This window comes from Eriocheir sinensis, chromosome 12, assembly GCF_024679095.1.
Source record: "Eriocheir sinensis breed Jianghai 21 chromosome 12, ASM2467909v1, whole genome shotgun sequence".
Classification (NCBI taxonomy): Eukaryota; Metazoa; Arthropoda; class Malacostraca; order Decapoda; family Varunidae; genus Eriocheir; species Eriocheir sinensis.
In genome coordinates this window covers 10,227,489-10,254,008 of record NC_066520.1, presented here as the reverse complement: position 1 = coordinate 10,254,008, position 26,520 = coordinate 10,227,489, and the positions used below count along the sequence as shown (strand labels likewise).

The 26,520-nt window shown below is 41.7% G+C and overlaps 1 protein-coding gene across 1 annotated transcript; it reads left to right on the top strand.

Moving 5' to 3' along the window:
• Positions 1-2,695: 2,695 nt before the first annotated feature.
• LOC126997259 (galactosylgalactosylxylosylprotein 3-beta-glucuronosyltransferase P-like) lies at positions 2,696-26,312 on the top strand. Its single transcript, XM_050858255.1, has 8 exons — positions 2,696-2,919; positions 10,727-10,888; positions 11,040-11,110; positions 20,640-20,781; positions 21,366-21,517; positions 23,679-23,855; positions 24,383-24,493; positions 25,363-26,312. Exons 1-8 carry the CDS (start codon positions 2,775-2,777, stop codon positions 25,489-25,491), a joined length of 1,089 nt encoding a protein of 362 aa, XP_050714212.1. The 5' UTR covers positions 2,696-2,774; the 3' UTR covers positions 25,492-26,312.
• Positions 26,313-26,520: the final 208 nt, after the last annotated feature.

Sequence of the window (26,520 nt, the reverse complement as noted above, 5' to 3'; positions counted from 1 at the left end):
ATCATTAGTGAGAGGAAAGTAAGAAGTACCTATAAATATGCTACATCTCATTACCCTACGCCCACGCAAGCCTACCCACATAATTACATACGTGTCTTACCTACCTACGTGTCTGGTGCATTAACATTCCTACCCGAACAAGGAAGTCAGTGTATGAAAATTTGCTGCCTCGGAGTTATGAGGGACACGGCAACGACATCACGGAGTTTTAAGAGTGAATGCCGGAGAACAGAGAGAGGGGAAAAGGAGTGTTCGGTAATAAGTAAGAGATGAAATGACAGGTAAAGAACGTGTGTGATATGATATTGTTAGACTCATTTGGTTATTCAGTTCATTGGCTTGTGATTTGGTTAGTTAGTTAGTTCGTCAGTTGTATACTTAAATGATTAGTTAGTTAGTCAGTTGGTTAAGTTACATAATTGGTTAGGTAATTGGTTAGTTAGGTAGGTAGGTAGGAAGGAAGGTAGGTAGAGGAGTAGTTGTTTGTAAGTTAGTTCGTTATTGATTTATTTTCCATTCAGTGAACTATATATCAGTCTAGTTTTTTTTTTTCTCTCTCTCTCTCTCTCTCTCTCTCTCTCTCTCTCTCTCTCTCTCTCTCTCTCTCTCTCTCTCTCTCTCTCTCTCTCTCTCTCTCTCTCTCTCTCTCTCTCTCTCTCTCTCTCTCTCTCTCTCTCTCATGAGGCCAGGTATTTAGTTTCATTGCTGGCTCTGCATTTTCCCGTGCACAGCCTCTCAGTTTTCTCGTTTTATTTATTCTTTCCCTAATTCACGGACGCTCAATTTCCTCCTCTTTCAAACTCTATCTCGCAGGTAAAATGAAAAGTGAAAGGGAAGACGCGGAAGTTTGAACCCGGAAATATTTAATCAACGTGAAGGTTCGTCGTTTGATTTACTTGTTTATTTATCTATTTACTATTTTTTTAGTTTATTTGCCAAGCCTGAAAAATTCATCCCGAGCTTCATTTTGGTGACTGGTTAACATTCAGCTCCACCGCACTCCGCCCTCCACCCTGATGCTGCCTGCCTTAAAAGTATTGGTCCATTGGTAGCATTGAAAAATTCCTCCCCCTAAAAGATTTGGGTCCTAATGAAGAGGAGGAAAAGGAGGAGGAGGGAAGAGACTCACCCCTCATATTATAGACTGTTTTCTACGTATTAAATTCCGCCGCACTTTTACATCCCTTGCTATTTTTCATCTTTATTTTCATACTTATTATTCTCTTAAACCCAAATGTTTGCCTCCACGCCTCCACACCTTCCGCGGTCTCCTTAGGCTGTCCAACTTCACACTGCAAAAGTTAACAAGTATCTTCATCCTTTCATCTCTTTCGCTGGTAAATTACGAAATGCTCTCTCTGTATTTTTTCCATTTTCGTCTTTTCATCTTTTTTTTCATTCATTCATTCTTTCTTTCTTTTATCATATGTTTTTCAGCCTCCTATTGCAAGAGTTAACCAGTATATTCATTCTTTCATCTTTTTCACTGGTAAACTCTGATATTCTTCCTCTGTACTTCCTTCTACCTATGAATCAAAGTCTCTCAAGAGGAGAACATCAACTAAAGTCTCTGTTCTCTAACCAAAACTGATGACTCTAATTGACCTCTACTTCTATACCTCTTTTTTTTTTTTTTTTTAGAAGCAGCGGGTTGCGTAGTTTTATCTTGTTTTTGTTTGTTATCATGTTTATTTCGTTATTCTAGCATGTTCTGACCTAATCCAGTGTCCCCCTTTGTCGAAAAACTAATAATAACCTTCAATACCTATCCCAAAAAATTCCCTAGCTTTACCTGGCGAGGAGCTCAACGATACCTGTATTCCACTGGCGGAGGCGATGAAGGATATCGAGTCGGAGCGCCAAACGATTTCCTTCTCCGCGGTACTCGCTGTTTGTGTTGACTCTTGGAGCTGACGGGAACAATCTGAACGACCCCTTGTGTGCTGAGGCTCTAAGGCACGCAGAGAGAGAGAGAGAGAGAGAGAGAGAGAGAGAGAGAGAGGGAGAGGGAGAGGGAGAGAGAGAGAGATGGCCTACAGACACAACAAACGCATTAATTAACAAGCCAAACGGAATATTCATAATCGTAATGGCATGCACTGCGCCAGGAATCACGTATGTAAATTTCCTGTACTAACACGGAAGAGGCAGTGTGTGTCGAGCAGGAGGCGTAGCAGGCGCAGGAGGAGCAGGCTGGCTGGCTGGGGAGATGCTGCTGTTGCCTTTCCAAACAAGCGGAGGCATTCAAGAAGACTCGGCGCACGAATCCAGTTTGAAAAGATACGCGATCCTTCATTAAAAACTTTCCATCTGTACTGCAGCGGAGGATAAACATAATTTCCTACTCGTAACTGTTTTCTTTTGCTTATACTTCTTGTTTTCCTTTTTTTTCTTTTTTCGTTCATTCTTTCTTCCTCTCATCATTTTCTTCCCATGTAAATGCAAGACCGGATAGTATTTTCATCTTCTTACATGGAGTTAAATTTTCATATCTCGGTTCTAAGGCTATCATTAAAGTAGTAGTAGTAGTATAGTGGTAGTAGTAGCAGTAGCAGTAGTAGTAGTAGTAGTAGTAGTAGTAGAAGTAGTAGAAGGAAGAGGAGGAGGAGGTGAAGGAGGAGGAGGAAGAGGAAAAGGAGGAGAATACGGAGGAGTAACAGTAATAATAATAGCAGTGTCAATACCTTTCCATCACCATCATTACTTAAATCATTCTCCCCTACAGACATCGCCGTGAGCCTGTAGCTGACGGCGGCGGCGGCGTGGGCGGCGGCATGGCGTCCGGGCTGCGCGCCGTGGTGGGTGTGGGCGCGGTGGGCGGCCTGCTGGTGGTGCTGCTGTGGTCGGAGCAGCAGGCCAGCACCAGGACGCCCGCACAGGCCCGCGGGGGAGTGCTGGAGGAGAGTCAGGGCTTCAGAGGTGAGCTGAGGAGGATGACGATGATGATATTGGTGTTGATGATGGTAATAATAATGATAATAATAATAATAATAATAATAATAATAATAACAATAATAATAATAATAATAATAATAGTAATGTTTTCTGTTATTGTTTATGCTCGTTTGAGATTTGTAGTTAGTAATATCCTTATTATAATATTCGCGTTATTGCCATCATTAATTATATCAATATTACTATTAAACGTATTTAAATTGTATATATAAAAGTTACTATATGTGTAGTAGCAGCCACAGTGGTCATGGCAGTTGTATAGTGTGTGTGTGTGTGTGTGTGTGTGTGTGTGTGTGTGTGTGTGTGTGTGTGTGTGTGTGTGTGTGTGTTAAAAATAAATACAAAAACGACAGCAGCAGCAACACACACACACACACACACACACACACACACACACACACACACACACACACACACACACACACACACACACACACACACACACACACACACACACACACACACACACACACACACACACACACACACACACACACACACACACACACACACACACACACACACACACACACACACACACACACACACACACACACACACACACACACACACACACACACACACACACACACACACACACACACACACACGCAGGGCCCGGGGTACACAAACAACTCTGGCCTAGGTAAACACCGACATCTGGAAGAATAATTCCTCGTGCATATTTCATGAGCCGATGCCGGGGAAGTAATTGGGAGCCGCGCCAGTCCAAGCAGCTGCAGACCCCTTACCCCCCCCTCCCCCCCCCCCCCAGCAGCAGGCCCCCCGACACCCCCTCTTCCATCCCTTCCCTAATCCTTCCCTTTATTACATTATTATTACCTTCTCCCCCCCTAATACCCCCTCTTCCATCCCTGCCCTAATCCTTCCCTTCCATTACATCATGCCCTCCCCCACCTTCTCCCCCCCGATACCCCCTCTTCCATCCCTGCCCTAATCCTTCCCTTCCATTACATCATGCCCTCCCCCACCTTCTCCCCTCCGATACCCCCTCTTCCATCCCTGCCCCTAATACCTCTTCTTCCATCCCTGCCCCTATCCTTCCCTTCCATTACAGCAGATCCCCCTTCTCCATCTTCTCCCCCCTAATACCTCCTCTCCTATCCCTACCCTTATCCTTCCCTTCCATTACAGCAGACCCCCCTTCTCCATCTTCTCCCCCCTAATATCTCCTCTCCTATCCCTACCCCTATCCTTCCCTTGCAATATAGAAGCCCCCTCCCCCCGTTCCCCCTTATACCCCTTCTCCCATCCCCCATCTATTCATCCTTTCCATAACATCAGACCCTACCCTTCCTTCTCCCTACCCTCTCTTACACACCCATACACCAGGTCCCCTCAATCATCATCATCATCATTACCAGCTTGTTCTTTCCATTTTCACTATCAGCTAGACGCCGAAACTGATAGGGAATGTCTCGAGTCAGTTCACATATTCTCAAACATTTCGAGACTTACACACACCTACATTTAATAAGGCTTTTGTTGATGTTGTGGGTATTTCCATGGGTGGTTTTATGAGCCTAGTGATAGTCTGACAAGGCTCCTGCACCATGAACGTGGAAGACCTTTCATGGTAATCCGACTTATCTCCTTTGTGACCTTTGGAAGAAGTTGTTGTGAAAGCGGAAAGCGTCTGAGAATACGGTCCCAGGCATCTTAGGTAACCTTCCCGACGCAATACTATAGCACGAGGCGGCAACTTGTGGTTATGATCGAACTTATGCGATTCCCGTGTGAGGTTTGTGTACGTGTTCTTGCTGACCTCTCTCAAGTTGCGCATTGCTTTGGTTGCCTGAAGATCGAGGCCGGTATATAGATCATCACCTGTAACTCGAACTTGACAGAATCCAAATTAAGAAACTTTTGATCGCACAAGCGCTAAAACTCCTTCACTCTCATACAAGTAAATGTGATATATTAAGATAACGGCAAATAAAGAGCGTAGTTTAAGACGTGTTCGTAAGGATTATCGAAAGTTATCGCACTTTAATGACTGAAACGCAAATGGAGAAAGGGTGATAGCACTTTAGCGCTAAAACTTGTTCACCTTCAAACAAGCAATCGTGATAGTAAGAGAAACGCAAATAAAGATCGTAGTTAAAGTTAAATTCGTAAAGAATATCGCAAGTTATTTCATTTTTATGATTGAAACGCAAATTTGTAAATGGTGATTGCACATATTTAGCGCTGAAACTTGTTCACCCCCAAACAGGTAAATATGATCCTAAGAGAAGAGCAAAATAAAGATCGTGGCTAAAGACGCATTCGTAAAGACAATCGCATTTTGATGACTGAAACGCAAATTTATGAAGAAATGGTCATACCACACATAGCACACTTAACTCGTTCTCCCACAAACTAGCAGCTGTGATAGTAAGAGAAACGCAAATAAGATCGTAGTTAGAGTTGAAATCGAAAAGACTATCGCAAGTTATCGCATCTTGGTGATTGAAACGCAAATGAAGAAATGGTCATAGCACATATTTAGGACTTTAACTCGTTCTGTGTTAGTAAGAGAAACACAAATAAAGATCGTAGTTAACGTTCAAATTGAAAAGACTATCGCAAGTTATCGCATCTTGATAATTGAAACGCAAATTGAGAAATGATCATAACGTACACAACGTAAAACTTGCTCGACCTTAACCAACCGAATGTAATACTAAGAGAGGAGCAAATAAAGAGCGTATATATTTAAAGACATATTCATAAAGACCATCACAGGCTCTCCCGTCTTTATGGAACGCAAATTGAGAAATGATAGAAATTTATACATATTCAGCGCCGAGAATCGTTCATCGTGAAGATATTAAAATGTAATGAAATGCAAAGTGGCTCACGACTAACTTTACGGCCATCACAAACCCTCGCGCCTTTATGAAACATGAATTGATAGACGACGAATGGAATAAAGACACATTTACCCCACTCAAACATATCCAGCGTCAAGGCAGGAAACGCATTCTAATGTAAAATAGTTATTAAATGTGATGAATGGCAAAATGGTCCTTACTTTGCGACCGCCACAAATCCTCGCATCTTTATGAAACCCAAATTGATAGATGGCGAAAGGAGTTTAGACATTTACCACACAAACTTATTCACCGGCAAGGCAGGAAACGAAATCTAATGTAAAAATGATTAAGACTCACATTCAGACCACCACAAGTTCACATCATTATGAAACCCGAACAGATAACTAGCAACAGGAGGTTATGTAATATAATCCTTCCTTTCTGTCACGATTAAGACGTATTTACCACACCAACTTACTCAAACTCAAGGCAGGAAATGCAGTCGAATGTAAAATAGCTAAAACATCCATTCAGACCACCACAAGATCACATGAAACCCAAACAGATGACCAGCAGTAGATCATACAATTTTATCTTTTCTTCAAACAAATTTCCTAGCTTGACGATGAACGCTGAGTGCTGAGTATCTTTATTCGAGCACTTTGCATTTATCTTCGAAACAGGAAATGTGACGCAGAGGGAAGGATAAGATATTACCAAACACTTCTCGGGATTCCCTCCTTTTGACGGCATCCTCTCCTGTGATTCTGTGCCCGACTTGAATATGTGTCTTGGTCAGGGTCCTTGGTGATGATGGCTTTGTTTATTTTGGTCTTCATTTTCCTTTAGCACCATACGTTTTACATTAGATATTTCGTTGTTTTAAGTTCTTTCTCACGGCTTCCTCTCCTGTGATTCTGTCCCCGACTTGAATATGTGTTTTGGTCAGGGTCCTTGGTGGTGCTGGCTTTGTGTTTTTGTGGTATTTTTTCCTCTTTAGCACCATACGTTTTGCACTAGATATTTCGTGGCTTTGATTTATCTTTAGTTCTAGTTCTTCTAACACTACACATAAAAGATAGTAGTAGTAGTAGTAGTAGTTGTAGCAGTAGTAGTAGTATTGTTGTCGTTATTACCATTGTTACTACTACTACTACTACTACTACTACTACTACTATTGAGATCCGTGAAAGGGCATCAAGGGAAAAAATATATAGACCCCTGCAGAGTCCCCTCGATGAGCAGGCATGGATATGAATAAAAGGACAGTAAAGAGAAGAATTATTAAAAAGAGAAAAAAAGGAGAGGGGGACAAACACAAGGCCTAATGAGTGTACAGATGGGTGTTGACTTTTGCTTTAAACTTATCCTACTTTACCCTTCTTAACTTTTCTACACTATAAAACACATCCCATTGAAAGTCTGGGTCGTGTCAAAGGCCAGAGAATAATTACCTTTCCCGACAAATTGAAATTCCAAAGGTCTCACTCTGCGGCGAGTCTCACCCCCTGAAAAATGCGCCTTCCCTGGTAATCCCATTTAAATTAAGGGAATTAAAAAGAAAAAAAAAAGCCGCAGATTAATCTCATTAAAAGAAAACGAATCACTTTATTTTTTTCTCTCTATTTTTTTGTTACGGAAATCCGCCTCAAATGAAAAGATTATTAACCCGTACTTTTTTTTTCTACTCAACTCTCGAAAAAAAAATATATGAAAGGGCCAGGTTGATTTTCATTTATATTCCATCTTTTTTTTCTGTCTTGCAATATAGTTTGTTTGTTTTTATCTTCACGAAAATTGATGTTTTTTTTTTTTTTTCCTCTTCACTCCCCGCCTTCTCTCCTTCCTCCATTCTTCTCCCTTTACGTCTTCTTCTCTTCCTTTCCCTCCTGCCGTTTTCCTTCCATCGACCTCCTGTGTCTTTCCTCTTTTCTCTCTCTCTCTCTCTCTCTCTCTCTCTCTCTCTCTCTCTCTCTCTCTCTCTCTCTCTCTCTCTCTCTCTCTCTCTCTCTCTCTCTCTCTCTCTCTCTCTCTCTCTCTCTCTCTCTCTCTCTCTCTCTCCTACCCCCTCCTCGCGAACCTGATAGCTGCAGGAAACATTGCATCCTTCTCTCGTTTTTCTTCTGATTAAACTTTTCTTGCTCTCCTCTCTTTCTTTTATTTTCTTTATTATGACAATCCTCCTTTCTTCAGCTATTTCCTCTTCCTCTTTCTCTGTTTTCTGTTTTTCTGTTTCTATATTGCATTTCTCTGTGTCTTTGTTTTTGTTTTGTTCTTATCTATTTCTTTCATTATTTCTCTTTCTTCTTCCTCTCCTCATTCTTTTTTTCTGTCTTCATTTATACTTTCTTTTCTATATCTTTTGTCTACGTGTTTTACTTTTTCAATCCTTTCTTTCAATATTTCTTTCTTCTTTCTTCCTTCATTTATTATATTTTTCTTTTCTTCACTCTTTCTTTCTTTTATATTCTTCCCGTTTTCTTCCTTTCCTTCTCCGTCGTGGTGGTTCCTCCTCTTCCACTTTTCTTTATCTGCCTCGTAAAATTGATTTGATCTGACCATCCATCTGTCTGTCTGTCTGTTCGCTTGTTTGTTCCCATTACTGAGGGTCTATGTCTCTGTCCGTCTGTCTGTTTATCTATCTACCTATAAAGCTATCTGTTTACTCTTGTTGTGTTTCTCTGTATATTCATTTCTGTGTCTACGTCTGTCTGTCGGTTTATGTGTTGTGTATGTGTTTTTTATCTCTATGTCTGCCTGTTTTTATGTCTGTCCGTCTTTCTGTGTCTCTGTTTGTCTTTATGTGTCTGTCTGTGCCTGTCTGTCTGTCTGTCTGTCTGTGCCTGTATGTCTGTTCTCTGTCTGTTGAAATTAAACACTCAGTCAAGGAGAGAAAATTGTCTTACAGGTTAAAGAAAGACCAAAGCACGCCCGAAAACATTAGACTTTACAATGATGCAAGGCGACGAGTAAAAAGATTAGTGCATCAGGCAAAGCGTAGATATGAAGTAAATATTGCAGCCAACTGTAAAAATAATCCGAAATCCTTCTTCAGTTACATAAACAACAGAAAGGCGATCAGAAGTGGAATTGGACCTTTAATAAACAGCGACGGTGCACTAGTGACTGACAGCCAACACGTTGCAAACCTATTAAATAATTACTTTTCCTCGGTGTTTAATAATAACAGTCCTCCCACCACCACCACCAACACCAGTACTAATGTAAATCCCGAGCATGCATTGTCTAACTTTGAAATAAAACCCGATGAAGTCCTTAAAGCCCTCAAATCACTTAAAACAAATAAAAGTCCTGGACCTGATAAAGTATATCCAACTCTGCTGAAAGAAACAAAGAGCGAAATACTCTCCTCCTCACAACCGTATTCAATATGTCCTTGCGACAAGGCATTGTCCCTTCAGATTGGAAAAAGGCTAACGTGACACCGATTTTAAGAAAGGAGACAAAAAGTACCAGGTAATTACAGGCCCATTAGTCTAACTTCGGTTGTAGGTAAGCTACTTGAGGGCATAATTAGAGACAAAATTGTGAGTTACCTTGAAAGCCACTCATTAATTGGGGACTCACAACATGGCTTCCGAAATAAAAGATCCTGCCTATCAAATCTATTAACCTTTATAACGACCTCTTCACTGTTTATGACGTAACCAAATCACTGGACGTAGTCTATCTTGATTTCCAGAAAGCGTTTGATAAAGTCCCGCATCATAAATTACTTTACAAATTAAAACAAATAGGTATTGACAGTCAAGTACACCAGTGGATCACGAATTGGTTGAGCAACAGACAACAAAGAGTGATGATCGACGGATTTAACTCAGAGTGGGCGCCTGTCACTAGTGGTGTCTCTTAGGGCTCGGTTCTTGGCCCAGTGTTCTTCATTATTTTCATCAACGATGTGGACGTTGGAATCAATAATCTCATTAGTAAATTTGCAGACGACACAAAGATTGGTAACTCGGTTCTCAATGACGAAGACAGACAAAGCCTCCAAGAAGATTTGCTAAAATTTCAGCTTGGTCTGATAAATTGGAGATGCCCTTTAATGTGCATAAGTGTCAGGTCCTTCAAGTTGGAACAAGAAATAAGAGGTTCGATTACGAAATGCGTGGCGTCAAACTCACAAGCGTTCAATGCGTCATGGACCTTGGTGTCAAAATTGTGTCAAACCTCAAACTCTCACAGCAATGCATCGATGCAGCAAATAAAGCGAACAGAATGCTGGGCTTCATTAAAAGAAACTTTATTATTAAAAAAAATAAAGAAGTAATACGTCCGCTTTACACTAGTTTAGTCAGACCCCACTTGGAATATGCGGTACAGTTTTTGTCTCCCCACCATGCAAAGGGCATTGCTAAATGAGAAGGTGTTCAACGTTGGGCAACAAAAATTATCCCTTCCTTGCGTAACAAACACTATGACGAGAGGCTCTCGACCCTTAACATGTTCTCTCTTGAGAAACGTCGCCTCCGAGGAAAACTGATCGAATGTTTTAAAATACTTAATGGTTTCACGAATGTAGACAGATCAACATTGTTTATGATCGATGACACTTTGCGCACGAGGAACAATGGCGTAAAACTCAGATGTAGACAAGTAAATTCAGACTGCACCAAATTTTTCTTCACCAACGTTGTAGTGCGAGAATGGAATAAGCTCCCATCATCAGTGGTCCAGTGTAACACGATTGACTCCTTCAAAATAAGCTCGACCGTCACTTCCTTCAACTTAATATCAACTAGAGTAGAAATGCAACGTTTTGGAGTCTTCTGATTAATGTAAAATCACTTAGGTTTAAGGACAGACCACCAAGTCTGGACCATGGGGTCTGTGTGGTCTGATTTTCTATGTAAATCTATGTAAATCTCTCTCTCTCTCTCTCTCTCTCTCTCTCTCAAACACTCAATCACCTTTTTTTTATTTTCTTACAGTGGTGAAAGAACGTCTGACGGCACCAGTAAAAGCCATCATCAACAACATCAGGAGCAACAACCACAACAACCACAACAACAACCATCACCATCATCACCTCAACGCTACCGCATCGCCGAGGAGGTCACCCGCCGCCGCCGCCGCTCCGCTTCTTTCTGTCTGCCGCTGCCCCTCCTAGGTGCGAAGTGTCAGGGCGTCCAAACCTCCCCCCCCCTCCTCCCTCCTCCAAGACTATCCCGCCGCCGCCGCCGCCTCCGCTGCTGCCTGCCTGCCGTCTGCCGCCACTCTGTGGGGTGGCGTCGGGGCGGTCAGCAAGCCCTCTCCTCTCCTCCTCCAAGACTATCATATATGTCATCACGCCGACCTACCGACGCCCCGAGCAGGTATGTGAAGGGGGAGGAGGAGGAGGAGAAGGAGGAGGAGGAAAAAGAGGCGGAGAAGGAGGAGGATGGAGAATGTAAGGAGAATGGATGAGACAGAGGCAGAAGGAAAGAAAAAGAGCGAAAGAGAAAGATGGAAGGAAGAAGATGGAGGAGAAGGAGAATGGAGAATGGCAAGAGGATGGATGAGACTGAGAGAAGGAAAAAGAAAGAGAGAAAGAGAGATGGAAGGAAGATGGAGGAGAAGGAGGAAGAAAAAGAAATTGACGAGAAAGAGACGAAAAGGAAAAAAAAAAAAGCAATGGAAAGGTGGACGGAAGAAGATGGAGGAGAAGAAGGAAAGAAAGGTTGGAGGAGAAATAGAGAAGAAAAATGAAAGAGTGAGAGAGAGAGAGAGAAGAAGAAGAGAAGGAGAAGGAGAGAAAAGGAGAAGGAGAGAGAGAGAGAGAGAGAGAGAGAGAGAGAGAGAGAGAGAGAGAGAGAGAGAGAGAGAGAGAGAGAGAGAGAGAGAGAGAGAGAGAGAGAGAGAGAGAGAGAGAGAGAGAGAGAGAGAGAGAGAGAGAGAGAGAGAGAGAGAGAGAGAGAGAGAGAGAGAGAGAGAGAGAGAGAGAGAGAGAGAGAGAGAGAGAGAGAGAGAGAGAGAGAGAGAGAGAGAGAGAGAGAGAGAGAGAGACAGACAGACAGACAGGCACAAACACAGACAGACCCACACAGACAGAGAGCGAAATCTGATATCTGATGTGGCAACCAATATGGAAATCTTAAAATAAAAGTTAGAAAGCACAAAAATAAACCTCTCCTGCTACGTATTAGAACTCCAAGATAATCACAGTTGTTAGAGTTGAAGTGACCTGGATTGAGGGAGGGAGGGCATTCAGCGAGATCTATATACACACACATATGGCAGGGAGCAGTGAAGGGACTTATTTTCCGGGAGTGACGCAGTGCCAGGAATAGCCCGAAAAATATATCATGGTGTTGAATATCGGTGTCGAGTGTCGCCCGGAAACAGCAGCCGAGAGGTATTTCAATGATTTCTTTTTCCTCCATTTCTCTGAAGGGGAGAGAAGGAAGCGGAGGCCGTCATTGCCCCCGCTCTTTTTTTTTTTTTTTTTTTTTTTTTTTGTCTCGATTTTATCTGAAGGTGAGGCTGAAGGGAAGAAGGAGGAGGAGAAGAACGAAGAGGAGGAGGAGAACGGGGAGAGAAAAGTGAAAATGACAGTGATGATGATGATGATGCTAATATGAGGATGCTATTGCTACTGATAATGATTAGGAGGAAGAGGAGAAAGAAGAGGAACAGTAGTAATGAGATGAATAGGAAGAAAGAAAAAAAATATGTAGGGAAAAAAGAGAAGACGAAATCAACTACAACAAGGATGATAAGGACGAAAAAAAACAAGAATAGAGAAAGAAGAAAGGTAGAGAATGAGTCACACTTACAACCAAACAGAAATAATAATGTTTGATAAAAAAAGAAGTTGAAAAAAAGACGAAAACGAAAGAAAGCGCTGAGGGGACTTTTTTGTTGCTCTTTTTTTTTTTGGGGGGGGGTGCCTTGAGCTATCTAGACACCCTTGCCGAAAAAATAAATAAATAAAATAAAATAAAAATAAAAACTACAACAAAGGTAATGAAAACGAGAAAGTAAAGGAAAGGAAGGAAAAGAGAATGTCACTAAAAAACAAAACAAAAAAATAGCAGTATGTAATAATAAAAATAAAAGTACAAAACACGAAGACAAGTACAAGGGTAAAGGGAATGAATTAAAAGGGAAAACAAGAAAAATACGAAGACAAGTACAAGGGTAAAGGGAATGAATTAAAAGGGAAAAGAAGAAAAACACGAAGACAAGTACAAGGGTAAAGGGAATGAATTAAAAGGGAAAAGAAGAAAAACACGAAGACAAGTACAAGGGTAAAGGAAATTAATTAAAAGGGAAAAGAAGAAAAAGACGAAGACAAGTACAAGGGTAAAGGAAATTAATTAAAAAAGAAAAAGAAGAAAAAGACGAAGACAAGTACAAGGGTAAAGGAAATGAACTAAAAAAGAAAAAGAAGAAAAAGACGAAGACAAGTACAAGGGTAAAGGAAATGAATTAAAAGGGAAAAGAAGAAAAAGACGAAGACAAGTACAAGGGTAAAGGAAATGAACTAAAAAAGAAAAAGAAGAAAAAGACGAAGACAAGTACAAGGGTAAAGGAAATTAATTAAAAGGGAAAAGAAGAAAAAGACGAAGACAAGTACAAGGGTAAAGGAAATTAATTAAAAGGGAAAAGAAGAAAAAGACGAAGACAAGTACAAGGGTAAAGGAAATTAATTAAAAGGGAAAAGAAGAAAAAGACGAAGAAAAGTACAAGGGTAAAGGGAATGAACTAAAAAAGAAAAAGAAGAAAAGGACGAAGACAACTAACAAAAGGATGATGAGAACGAAAGAATGGAAGAAAAATGAAAGTAGAGAGAATATCACACACAAAAAAAACAATAACGTGCAATAATAATAATGATACTTAATAATAAAAAAAACGAACACGAAGGCGACTACAACAATAACGATGAGGGGGAAAACGAAAAAGAAGAAGGGACGTAGAAAGAACGACTCACAAATAAAATAAAACGCAGCATTGAGGGGAAGGCAGCAGCAACAGGCAATAACCGCAGCAAAGGGGCGTTTAGACAATCCATGAATAACAAGGGGTACTTAGTGAGCAGCCAACCCTCGTATTACTGTGTTCTGACGTCCGGGAGCGTAGCACGGAGAACACCAGGCTATCAAGGAGGGTGAGGAGGAAAAGCCAATACAGGGAGAGGGAAAGAGAATGTAGCAATAGAGGTAGAAGGAAAAAGAGGAAACAGGAGAGAAAAGGCGAAAGAAGACAAAGAGTAGAGGGAAAGGGGAGAAAATGAACTAGATATGGAAGATGTCAAGGAGGACGAGGAAAACCGGATACTGGGATAGGAGGAAAAGGAACTGGAAATAAAAAAAGAGGAAACAAAGGAAGGAAAAGGTGAGGGGTAGGCAAATAGTGGTGAGAGAGAACATAAGAATGTAAGGAGTCTGCAAGAGGCCGGTTGGCCTATACAAGGCAGCTCCTGTTATCCTAACCCCACCCTACCTCACTTTCCATGAATTTATCCAACCTCTTCTTGAATGTATATATGGTATTGGCACCCACAACATGACTGTCAAGCCTGTTCCATTCATCCACCACTCTATTTGTGATCCAATTCTTGCCTATGTCTTTGTTGAATCTGAATTTGTCTAACTTGAAACCATTGCTTCGTGTCATACCTGGCTCCTTTACTACCAGAAACCTATTATCCGCTTTATTAAAGCTCTTCATCCATTTATATACCTTGATAAGGTCTCCTCGCAACCTTCGCCTTTCTAGAGAGTGTAGATTTAAATGCTTAAATCTATCCTCATTGGGCAAGTTTCTCACACCCTGAATAATTTTTGTCATCCTTCTCTGTACAGATTCTAACATCTTGATATCCATTCTATAGTAGGGTGACCAGAACTGGACCGCGTAATCAAGGTGAGGTCTAACTAGAGCTAAGTAAAGTTTGAGGATGACCTGAGCGCTCCTATTGCTTACGCTCCTTGAGATGAAACACAGTACCCTGTTTGCACGATTCTTAGCCTGAATGCATTGGGACCTTGAACGAAGGTTAGTGCTCACTAAGACTCCTAAATCTCTCTCACACCCAGGCCTGTTTAGAGGAGTGCCATTTAAAGAGTAATTATGTGAGGGGTTATTCCTACCTACACTCGAATGCTACACTTTCCGACATTGAATTCCATCTGCCACTTCCCCGCCCAATCAGTAAATTCTGTCAAGCTCATCCTGGAGAACGCTAGCGTCCTGGTCTGATTGGATTACTCTACCGATCTTGGCATCATCTGCGAACTTACTGACATCACTACTAATTCCTGTGTCCAAGTCATTGATGTAAATGATAAAAAGCAGCGGACCCAGCACCGACCCTTGTGGGACTCCACTCGTAACACTGCCCCATTCAGATTTTTTACCATTGATTTGCACTCTCTGCTTTCTACCACTAAGCCACGCCCTGATCCAGTTCAAGACTTTCCCATCTACGCCGTGAGCCTGTAATAGAAGTAAAAGGAGGAATGTGGGACTAAACAAGAAAAAGGCGAGGGGAGGCAAAGAGTGGAGGGTAAGAAGATAAAGAGGGAGATATGGAAGACGTAAAGGAGCCGAAGGAGTAAGAGGCAAACCAGCGAGGAGGAAGAGAATGAAGAGGAAGAGAGTGCAAGGAGGAGGAAACAATGTGGAGAAGAATAAAGAAAAAAAGGAGAGGAATAGGAGGAGGAGGAGGAGGAGGAGGAGGAGCATTGTAGCATTCCCAATATGTGTGTAGGTAGGTGTGTTGCAGAGAGAGAGAGAGAGAGAGAGAGAGAGAGGAAAACAATAAAGGACACAGGTATTGGTTCTGTTATATTGGCTGACACAAACAGACGAACGCGCAACAGGATATTAATAGCCCCCGAATCCCTCTGTCAGATGTCGAGTGAGTGGCTTATACCCCTCCTCCTCCTCCTCCTCCTCCTCCTCTTCTCTCTTTCCTCTTTTCCTTTACCTCCAAGTTACCAATAAGACATGTCCTCGAAAATAGTACGTAGTAGTAGTAGTAGTAGTAGTAGTAGTAGTAGTAGTAGTAGTAGTAGTAGTAGCAATGGTAATAGTAGGAGGAGGAGAGTAGTAGTAGTAGTAGTAGTAGAAGAAGAAGAAGAGGAAAGGGAGGAGGAGGAGGGAAAGAAAATAAGAAGTGGAAGAAGAAGAAGAAGAAAAGAATGAAAAAAGAAGAGACCATAATAAAAATGACAAGGAGAGGGAGAGGAAGATATGAAGAAAAATAGAAGAAAAAAAAGAAAAGGAAAGAGGAAGGAAGTTTAACAATAAAGAATCAGAAAAAATAAAAATACTGACAGGTGTTTCCAGGTGGTTTCAGTTCATGTTTTCTATTCCCCTTCACCTTCATCATCGACAGGACACACTATTACATACTCGACTAATGTATAATATCCCATCTCTTACACACTGACGTAAACTGCACCCCGCGTCGCATGCTTATTAATGGAAACACTGAAAGGTGACAAATTAAACAAAATGAAAACTAACTCTGTATTTGCGAAAGTTGATGAAGGGAACGAGAAGGGTAAGTAGGAAGAATGGAGGAATACATAGGAAGAACAGACACCAGAAGACCTATCGGTCTATGGCGAGGGTGTCTGTTTACTACCGCTACTACTAGTAATCTACGTGTGGTAGGACAGGACAGAATAGATGAAGGCTCCTCCCCACCCACCTCTCCCTCCGGCAACGTGCCGGCAGGAAATAGTTAGAAGAGAACACCATGTACCTTTAAGGAAGAAAGGGACATGGAAATGTTTACAGTAAAGAGAGAAATAAGAGGAAATTACTACCCTTAACTTACACTACTGCTAGCCTAAGCTGTGGGGGAAAATGGCTTCATTACATAAGAACATAAGAACATAGAAACACAGGGAGACTGAAAGAGGCCGAGTGGCCTACACAGAGCAGCCCCAGGATCCCCCTTAATACTCACGATGGGTGAGGTGTAGTTTCAGGGGCACAGGTGGAGGCTTGATCCTCGTGTTACCGGCGGTACTATGCACGCACCAGTACCCTGTCACCTTACTGCACCCACACCAAGCGAAGAGGCAAATAAAGAGAGATAGAGTGATGAAAACGAGAGGAAGGTCAAAGAGGTAGTACTGGCATATAGCTGGAGCAAGGGAAACATGGATAAAAAAAAGGATGGGATGAAAGACGAGTGAAATAGAGAAAAAAAAGAAGGGAGAGAGCATTAAAGACAAAAACAGGAGAGAGAGAGAGAGAGAGAGAGAGAGAGAGAGAGAGAGAGAGAGAGAGAGAGAGAGAGAGAGAGAGAGAGAGAGAGAGAGAGAGAGAGAGAGAGAGAGACTGTCAAAAAGATTAAAAAAGATTAACCACTCAAATATTTCGGTCCTGCCAGACAAGGACGAATATCACTTAATTAAGACGAAAAAAAAAAAAAACAGTAGCATCCCTTTTTGACTCGGGTTATGAGAGTTGGAGAGCTCTTTATTACACTTCGCTGATATGAACTAAAAGGCTGAAACAAAACAGCATCAACAGACCCTCTTTCGGACGGGTTATGAGATTTGGAGAACGCTGAAATCCTTATTATTATTACACTATGTTATTACCCAGCATCAAAGGACTAAAAATAACGAAGTAAAACGTGTAATAATTCAATTCGCTAATATGACTAAAAGGCTGAAACAAAATAGCCTCGACAGAAACTCTTTTGGACTCGTTGTGATATTTAGAGGACGCCTAATCTCATATTATTATTACACAGCGTTATAAGCCAGCATCAAAGGACTAAAAATAACGAAGTATAAAATGTAATAATTCAATTCGCTGATATGACTGAAAGACTGAAACAAATTAGCATCAACACAATCTCTTTCGAAAACGTTATGAGATTTGGAAAACACCGAATCTCTTATTGTTATCACACAGCGTTGAAAGGCAGCATCAGAGGCCTCACGAAAACAAACTTTAACATGCAATAATTCAATTCGATAATATGACTGAAAAGTTGAAACAAAATAGCATCAACTGAACCTCTTTTGGATTCGTTATGAGATTTAGAGAACGCCTAATCTCTTGTTATTATCACACAGCGTTGAAAGAGGCCTCACAGAAACAAACTATAACATGCAATAATTCAATTCGCTGATATGACTGAAAGATTGAAACAAAATAGCATCAACACAACCTCTTTCGAACCCGTTATGAGATTTGGAGAACACCAAATCTATTATTATTATCACACAGCGTTGAAAGGCAGCATCAGAGGCCTCACAGAAACAAACTTTAACATGCAATAATTTAATTCGCTGATATGGACTAAAAGGCTGAAACAAAATAGCCTCGACAGAACCCCTTTTGGACGCGTTATGAGATTTGGAGAACGCCGAACGCCTTAATATTAATACACAACGTTGAAAGACAGCATCAGAGGCCTCACAAAAACAAACTATAACATGCAATATGACTCGCTGATATGGACTAAAAGGCTGGAACAAAATAGCATCAACAGAACCCCTTTTGGACGCGTTATGAGATTTGGAGAACGCCGAACGCCTTAATGCTATTACACAACGTTGAGAGGCGGCGTCAGAAGCCTAAAAAAAAAATATGGAACATGCAATAAAACCGAATAAAAAACGGGATGAATTGAATCTCGGAAAGCTAAAAAAAAAAAAGAGGGGGGGAGGGGAACAGGAAAATGGACAGCATCAAAGGTCTTATAAAAAAAAGTATCTAACATGCAATAAAAGGAAACAAAAAAACGGGTTGAATTGAATCTCAGGAACCTAAAAATAAGGGAGGAGGGGGAGGAGTTAAATCTAATTGTCCAAGCACACACACACACACACACACACACACACACACACACACACACACACACACACACACACCGTGACACACATTTACATAGTATTAAAAGGCAGCATCAGAGGCGTAGCAAAAAATAAACAAAATATAACATGGTATAAAATCAGATACAAAGAAACAGTGAATTGAATCTCTGAAATCTAAAAAAATGAATATAAAAAAAGAAATGGATTAAATCTTATACTTCGAACCCTTTATTATTTCACAGTATTAAGTGGCGGCATCAAAGGCGTAGCAAAAAAAAAATTATATAAAGTGCAATAAAATTAAATAAAAAAAGGGATAAATTGAATTTCGGAAAGCTTAAAAAGAAAATACAAAAAGGAATAGATTAGATTTTATGATCCAAACGCCTCATCAGTTTTTATCAAAGGCCTAAAAAAAAACAAAGTACAGAACACGCAAGAAAATCAAATGAAAAACGGGATGAATTGAGTCTCGGAAAGCTAAAGAGAAATAATAAAAAAATAGGAAACGGGTTTAAATCTAATTGTTCCTAACTTTGTACGTGTCTGACAAGTGGCAATCAGATGGACGTGGTGGTGGTGGTGGTGGTGGTGGTGGTGGTGGCTGAGTGGTCTGAATATTCGTAGGGTGCAACATTTCAAAATATCACCATGGTTCGAGTTTTTTTTTTTTTTTTCTCAGACTAAGTCATTTTCACGAGAACTGGATCCAATTTTGTTCCTGTCCCGCTTTTGTTGTTGTTGTTCCTCTTGTTTTTGTTGTTGCTCTTGTTGTTTTTGTTGTTGTGGTGGTGGTGGTGGTGGTTGTTGTTGTTGTTTTATTTGCTTCACCGTGAACTTTTTTTTTTTTATTATTATTATTATTTTTTTATTTTTTTATTTATGACCCAAAATGAAGAGAATATTGTTTGCTGTCGTCGTCATCCGTTTTCGTTGAAGTCGTAGTCATCATCGTTGTGGTGTCTCTCTCTCTCTCTCTCTCTCTCTCTGATTTTCTATGTAAATCTATGTAAACTGGTTTTTTAATTTATGGCACCAGTCTGCTGCAAAGAGATGACATTTTGCTGTTATTCTCGAGGTTATGTATTTTATATTTATTTTTATTTATTTATTTATTTTTATTATTTTTTTCTTCATAACAAAGGGCCATCAATACCAACTTCGCTCGGCGCCGCGTCGCATCGGTTCAAATTATTGTTTTCTCGTAGCGTCGTAAATCCGAGGCTTTTGACACTGCGCCGTTTATTTCCTATGTCGAGTTTCTTTGTCAGAGAGAGAGAGAGAGAGACTTGCTAGCTGTAGATACTCAGTGCCTCGTTTACATACAAGCATAGTTCTTATATGTAAATGTGAAGCAGACAAACAGACAGACAGACAGACAGGCGGACAAACAGAACACACAGCCGAAAGAAGAAAACACCGAATGAGACAAATATACACAGAAAGCGAGACAAAACTTAATACTTAATAACCAGATCGTGAAGCAACCCAACTCGTGACCCCTCGACCTGATATACAGAAACCACACAGACAGAACATCGAGGTCGCTATAAATATGATGCCAGCGCCACCAACGGCCTTAAAGATCAACAACACCCGACGTACCTTCTTGGAGGACTTTGCTATTATTTTCTTTGACATTCTTTTGTTTTCTGTGTATGAGGAACGTGTTAAGGAGGATTGTATTAGCTTCCTCTGGTGCTTAGTGGTATGCTTTATATGTCCTGTATGTAAAAAAAAAATTAAAAAAATGCCTTCACACATGCTACAATAAGGTATCGTATATATGCATTAAAAAGTCAGTACGTCCTCTCCTTTCGTTAATTAGTTAGAGTCGGTATATTATCTCCGCTAGTTAGTTAGTTATGTTTGATTGGGGAATGGATTTAAACCCCTAAGAAAAATATGATCCCATTAATTTATCATTGAAAATTATTAAAAATGCAACTTCAACATGCGCTAGAGGTCTGCTTTATTTATTTATTCATTTTGTCCTTGACCTGCCTCTTTCCCTGTAAAAAAAAAAAAAATAGTAAATACGGTGTTAAGATGTGGTGTGTCTTTCCAGGTGGCGGAGCTGACACGGCTGGCCCAGACACTGATGCTGGTGCCCGATCTTCACTGGCTGGTGGTGGAAGACGCCGTGTCCCCCACCAGGAGGGTCCTCGCCTTTCTCGACTCCTGCAGCGTCCCGCACACCTACCTCCTGGGTGAGTGGTGGCGGTAGCGAAGGGAGAGGGAGGGGTGGAAGGGACGAGGGAGTGTGCTGTTCAGATGGGAGGGAAGAAAGAGTACAGGATTGAAGGGATCAGCAAGTGTTGTCTGTGACGCTGATGCAGATAAATGAGAGATAGGGACAGCTGAGAGAGAGAGAGAGAGAGAGAGAGAGAGAGAGAGAGAGAGAGAGAGAGAGAGAGAGAGAGAGAGAGAGAGAGAGAGAGAGAGAGAGAGAAAAAAAAATTGTCGAGTCCGTTTGACGTTGACTCCAGGTTCATTTTCTGCTCTGCCACACAGTTCCAACACCTAATTTTTCCTTTCATTTGTTAACTATAGCTTACATATGAGAGGAAGAAATAGGTGTTCGGACTGTGTGGCAGAGCAGAGGGGAGGAAAGGACCCGCGGGAGCCTGCGCCAGACTGGCCTCGACATATTTGGAAGACTATAGTAATGAGACAGTGATGAGCTGAAAATTATAGAGTACAGAAAATTATGGAGTCAATATGGGCACCGAGACCACTCACAGCTATAGCGTATGCCCCCAACTTTACCTTAATATGTTCCCCTCCCCGTCAGGCACGGCGTCACGGCGGTACAAGGGCGCCAACAAACCTCGCGGCGTGAGCAACAGGAACGCGGGACTCAAGTGGCTGAAGGTGCACGCGAAGGACGGGGTGATCTACTTCGCCGACGACGACAACACCTACGACTACCGCATTTTCGACGAGGTGAGGCGGGGTGCGAGCTCAGGCCACCGTTGCCAGATTATCGTACTCAGAGCATAGTATTTACGGGTTTTTGACGCCTAACTATTGCCAAGAAACATCAGGAATTAACTATTTTAGCGATAAATATAAATTAATCTAGTTATTTGGGCCCAGGAGACAGTTTTTGGGTCGGACGTTGATAAATATAAGAGGCTGAGTAGTGTACGACAACCTGGCAACGTTGGCTTAGGCTCGTATTCTTAAACATTTTGACGCCCGAGCACACGCATTTGACAAGGCTTTCTTAGGAGTTGTGGGCATTTCTATGGGTAGTTGTATGACCCTTGTGGCGGTGTGACAAACCATCTGTACCATGAACGTGAAATACACTCATAAGAAAACGAGTAACCTCATTTTGGACCTTTGGAAAGAGTCGATGTGAGAGGCGGATTCGTCCGACAAAACCGACCGGCCCGTATTTTCAGACGCATTCGGCTCTCACAAGTCACAACAACTATTTCCGAAGGCTGCAAAGGAGATTACTAATGGTTTCAGGGGCCGTGTTCCCCTGTTTTTCGCAAATAAAACTTTAACAAAGCGTCGGACAAGGATGTTATTTTGGCAGCGGATGTTTGAGACCCTACTGGGCAAAAATATGATTTGGTGACACATGTGGATAATGAAGCACTTATAAGAATAAATTTAGGGTAAACTTGGCTAAAAAGTTAAAAGCACTGTGAGCGAGGCTAGCCCCGCCCCGCTCATCTTCTCGTGACGTCGATGTGACGTTTAGCTCTGACGTATGCGTAATCATCCATCCAACCAGCAATTATGTCTTACTGCTTCACACACACACACACACACACACACACACACACACACACACACACACACACACACACACCGTAGCAATATTTAATCTACTGTAAATATGGATGTTCCTTATAATATGGTCTATCAGTTCGGGAGAAACAGTTTTACTCGAAGGAAATTACTCATCCTTTACATGGAAAATGTGACTATTGGTAGTACATGCTGCATGTATGTAAGCGAGCAGTAATTTCTGGTTTCATCCCTTGTTGGTTCACCAACCTCCCCCATACCCAACCTTTCCTTCCTCACACAATCATCCCCACCCAACTACCCAACAACACCTTTGTCGTTGGTGGGGCTAGCCTTCTGTGCCTCTAACTTTTTAGCCAAGTTTACCCTAAATTTACTCTTATAAGTGCTTCATTATCCACATGTGTCACCAAATCATATTTTTGCCCGTTAGGTCGGGGTCTCAATCATCCACTGCCAAAATAACATCCTTGTTCGACGCTTTGTTAAAGTTTTATTTGCGAAAAACAGGGGAACTCGGCCCCTGAAACCGTTAGTAGTCGAGTTCTCATGAGCGTTTTTCACATTCATAGTGCAGAAACCTTGTCAAACTATCACCCGAATCATAAAATAACACAAAGAAGTACTCACAACAACCACTACGAAACACTTGCTAAATGTGGGTGAGTGTAAGCCCCGAAATGTTTGAGATTATAGGTATAAGTAATGTGCAGTGCTGCCAAATCTAAACATAAGCCCAGCACATACATTTGACAAGGCTTTCGTAGGAGTTTTGGTCATTTCCATGGGTAGTTTTATGACCCTGGTGGTAATTTGACTCTTTTTCTGCACCATGAACCTATCCAACTAGTTTATATCATTCAGATCTACCCTTGAAAAATTCCGAAAGGCCTTCAGAGTAACACGGGCCTTACACCATCTGTTCAGACATTGGGTAACATTCATTTCGGCGGCCGAGCACATACATTTGACAAGGCTTTCGTAGGAGTTTTGGTCATTTCCATGGGTAGTTTTATGTCCCTGGTGGAAATTTGCAACTTGTTCTGCACCATGAACCTAAAAAACACATGAGAACCCGATTAATCTCCTTTTCGGACTTAGGAAATACTGATTGATTGATTGATAGTGTATTGTTGCAGGTAAACAACAAGGGAGAAGGGAGGAACATGCCATCCCAACACCCAGGCAGGACAGAGTGTGATTATACAACTAGTAATACATGTGTCGGTAGCACCATGAAACTAAAAAGATACAATGTGATGTCAGAGGCGGAAGCGTCTGAGAATATCGATCATTGCCCACACCATCCGTCATACGTTACTTGCTTGCCCCGCCCCAGATCCGCTTGACGAGGCAGGTGTCCATGTTCCCGGTGGGGCTGGTGACGCGCTTCGGGGTCTCGACGCCCATCGTGTCCAGCGGCAAACTCGTGGGCTTCTACGATGGGTGGATTGCCGGACGCAGGTTCCCCGTGGACATGGCGGGGTTTGCTGTCAATGTGCAGTTTTATCTACAGGTTAGGACTTGTTTTTTTGTATGTGTTATTAGTGATGTAGATGTTGTTGTTGTTGTTACTGTTGTTGTTGTTTGTTGTTATATAGTAGTAGTAGTAGTAGTAGTAGTAGTAGTAGTAGGAGGAGGAGGAGGAGGAGGAGGAGGAGGAGGAGAAGGAGAAGGAGTGGTATTAGTTGTTACTGTAGTATGTCGTAGTAAAAGTAGTAGTAGTAGTAGTAGTAGTAGTAGTAGTAGTAGTAGTAGTAGTAGTAGTAGTAATAGTAGAAAAAATTGTTGTCGTTATTGTTCGTGTACCCTTTTTTCCACAACAACAACAACAACCTCTTCATCAGCAATATCAACTAGAACAGGGACAGCCGCAGAAACACTATAAACAAATCCATCCATGTTGCACATCTGAAAACCTCCCCTTCCCTACTGATGCTTTATTAAATTTTCCCTTAGTTCGTATACATCCAGGCCCGCCATTATATCCCCCTACAGCTCCGTGCCCTCACTAACACGTCCCTTGCTCCCCTCACGCCGCAGAGGAACGCGCCCCTGATGCCCTACAGCGTGGGGTTCGAGGAGGACGGCTTTCTGAAGGCTCTCAAGATCAAACCCGAAGATATTGAACCACTAGCCGAGAACTGCACCAAGGTAAGTTGACTAGGCGAGAGGGAGAGAGTAATGGATAGACAGGTAGATGGATAAATAGTGATTGATTGATACAGATAGAGGAATTAATACCTTCAATGATTGACTGGAGGGAGAGACTGATTAATAAATAGAGAAGGTAGAGAGATATAGATAGATTGATTGATTGAAACAGACACATAGAGGAATAAATAGCTTGCTTGATTGACTGAAAGGAGAGATTGATTGACAGATAGATAGACGAATAAATATATTGATAGGTTGACTTGAGAGGGATAGACTGAGGGATAAACAGCTTGAGTGATTGATTGACTGATTGAGAGTAACATATATATCATTCATCTTCTTTTTTTTTATCATCTCTTCTTATAGTTGAATGTGTGCGATAGTCTTGTTACGTTTACATAGGTAGCACGAATCTCTCTCTCTCTCTCTCTCTCTCTCTCTCATTACACCTGCAAATTGATTCATAACTCGAACACCAACACAGCACAAACACCTATTCTTCGAGCACCTTAACCACTACTTCATCCCCACCAAAAACACCACCACCACCACCATTCCCTCATTCTCAAACCTATTCATCGATCTCCATAACCACCACTTCCGTCACCACCACCATCAGTCCATCACCACCATTCCCTCATCCTGACACTCTGCCACCACCACCTCAATCATCACCTCAACGCAACCAACTATCCAAGCATCGTTCTGGAGGCATGTCAACCAAGCAATGAGAAAACAACACATTAGCCTACCTCCCCTTTCCTTCCTTCCTTCCTTCCTTCTTTCCTTCCTCACCCCTTTTGCTCTTAATACTTCAGCAATCCCACCTCCAAATCCACAATCCAAATCTAACCCAACTCGCGCAGATATTGGTATGGCACACACGCACGGTCAAGACGCAGCCTGCCGCGAGAATGCCAGACACCGATAAGGTCACCAAGACGAACCTTCACCATCTCAAATCCCAAATAGTCTTCCCAAGCGGCCTCTCCTAGTATGGCGGCGCCGTCGACCCTCCGGAAACACGAAACCATAATTATCTTTTTGTCCTTCTTGTTTTTCCCTTTCTTATTATCTTGTGTTGTCTCTCTCTGTCACTGAGGTTGGAAAGGGGATTTGTTTCGTATGCCGTGGACGCGGTATAGAGTTTGATAAGAGTTGTTTCGTTCGATTGATGCTGTGATGCTCTCTCTCTCTCTCTCTCTCTCTCTCTCTCTCTCTATTCAGTCGGTAAAAATAACGTTACCTTTTTTCTTGGTATTTTTATGGTGTGTAACAAGGCTTGAGTCGTTCGATGTAGCCCACACTTGAATCGGTTTGTTTTTTCGTCAACAGATTTCTAAGAACGACCATCACATATCGGTTGAGGGCCAATGATGATTAAAGGAATGATTGTATAAGTCGTTCATTCGGCCCAACTAGCATTACTTTTGAGATATGTGCTCTTTGATATACCACGTCGCTCCCATGGCTGAGGGAGGGCGAGAGGGAGCCTTGTGGTGAGGCGCCTCTTTCATGCCTGACAATGAAGAGGGCAGGGACTGAGGGCAAGGATGCTTACAGGTCATGGGGTGCACCTCAAGATTCCCTGATATTTTTCCAAATCCACTGGGCAGCTCTCATATGACTAGTCACTATGTAGGTGTGGGTGTGGGGGTGAATGTGTGTGTGTGTGTGTGTGTGTGTGTGTGTGTGTGTGTGTGTGGTTTATATCAAGGGGTATTTCTAACTCATCCTACGCCTTATACTGTGTAACGGAAATGTGCTAGGAGAATTCATACTTATTATATAATAATAAATGTAAAAAGGAAAAAGGGATTGCTTTTTATTGCTCCTTGTGTTCTAACATACGTACATGTGAGCAGTTATCATCTCGTATCCGCTGTTCTCCAGTAGCTTGTATTAGTCGAAGTATATATGAGTGCTTACATGGGGTTGGATCAACAAGCTAATCCGCACCTCTCAGCCATAGAGATGCATACTATATTAGCAATATCTATATCATATGACTTGCCAATGAGCCC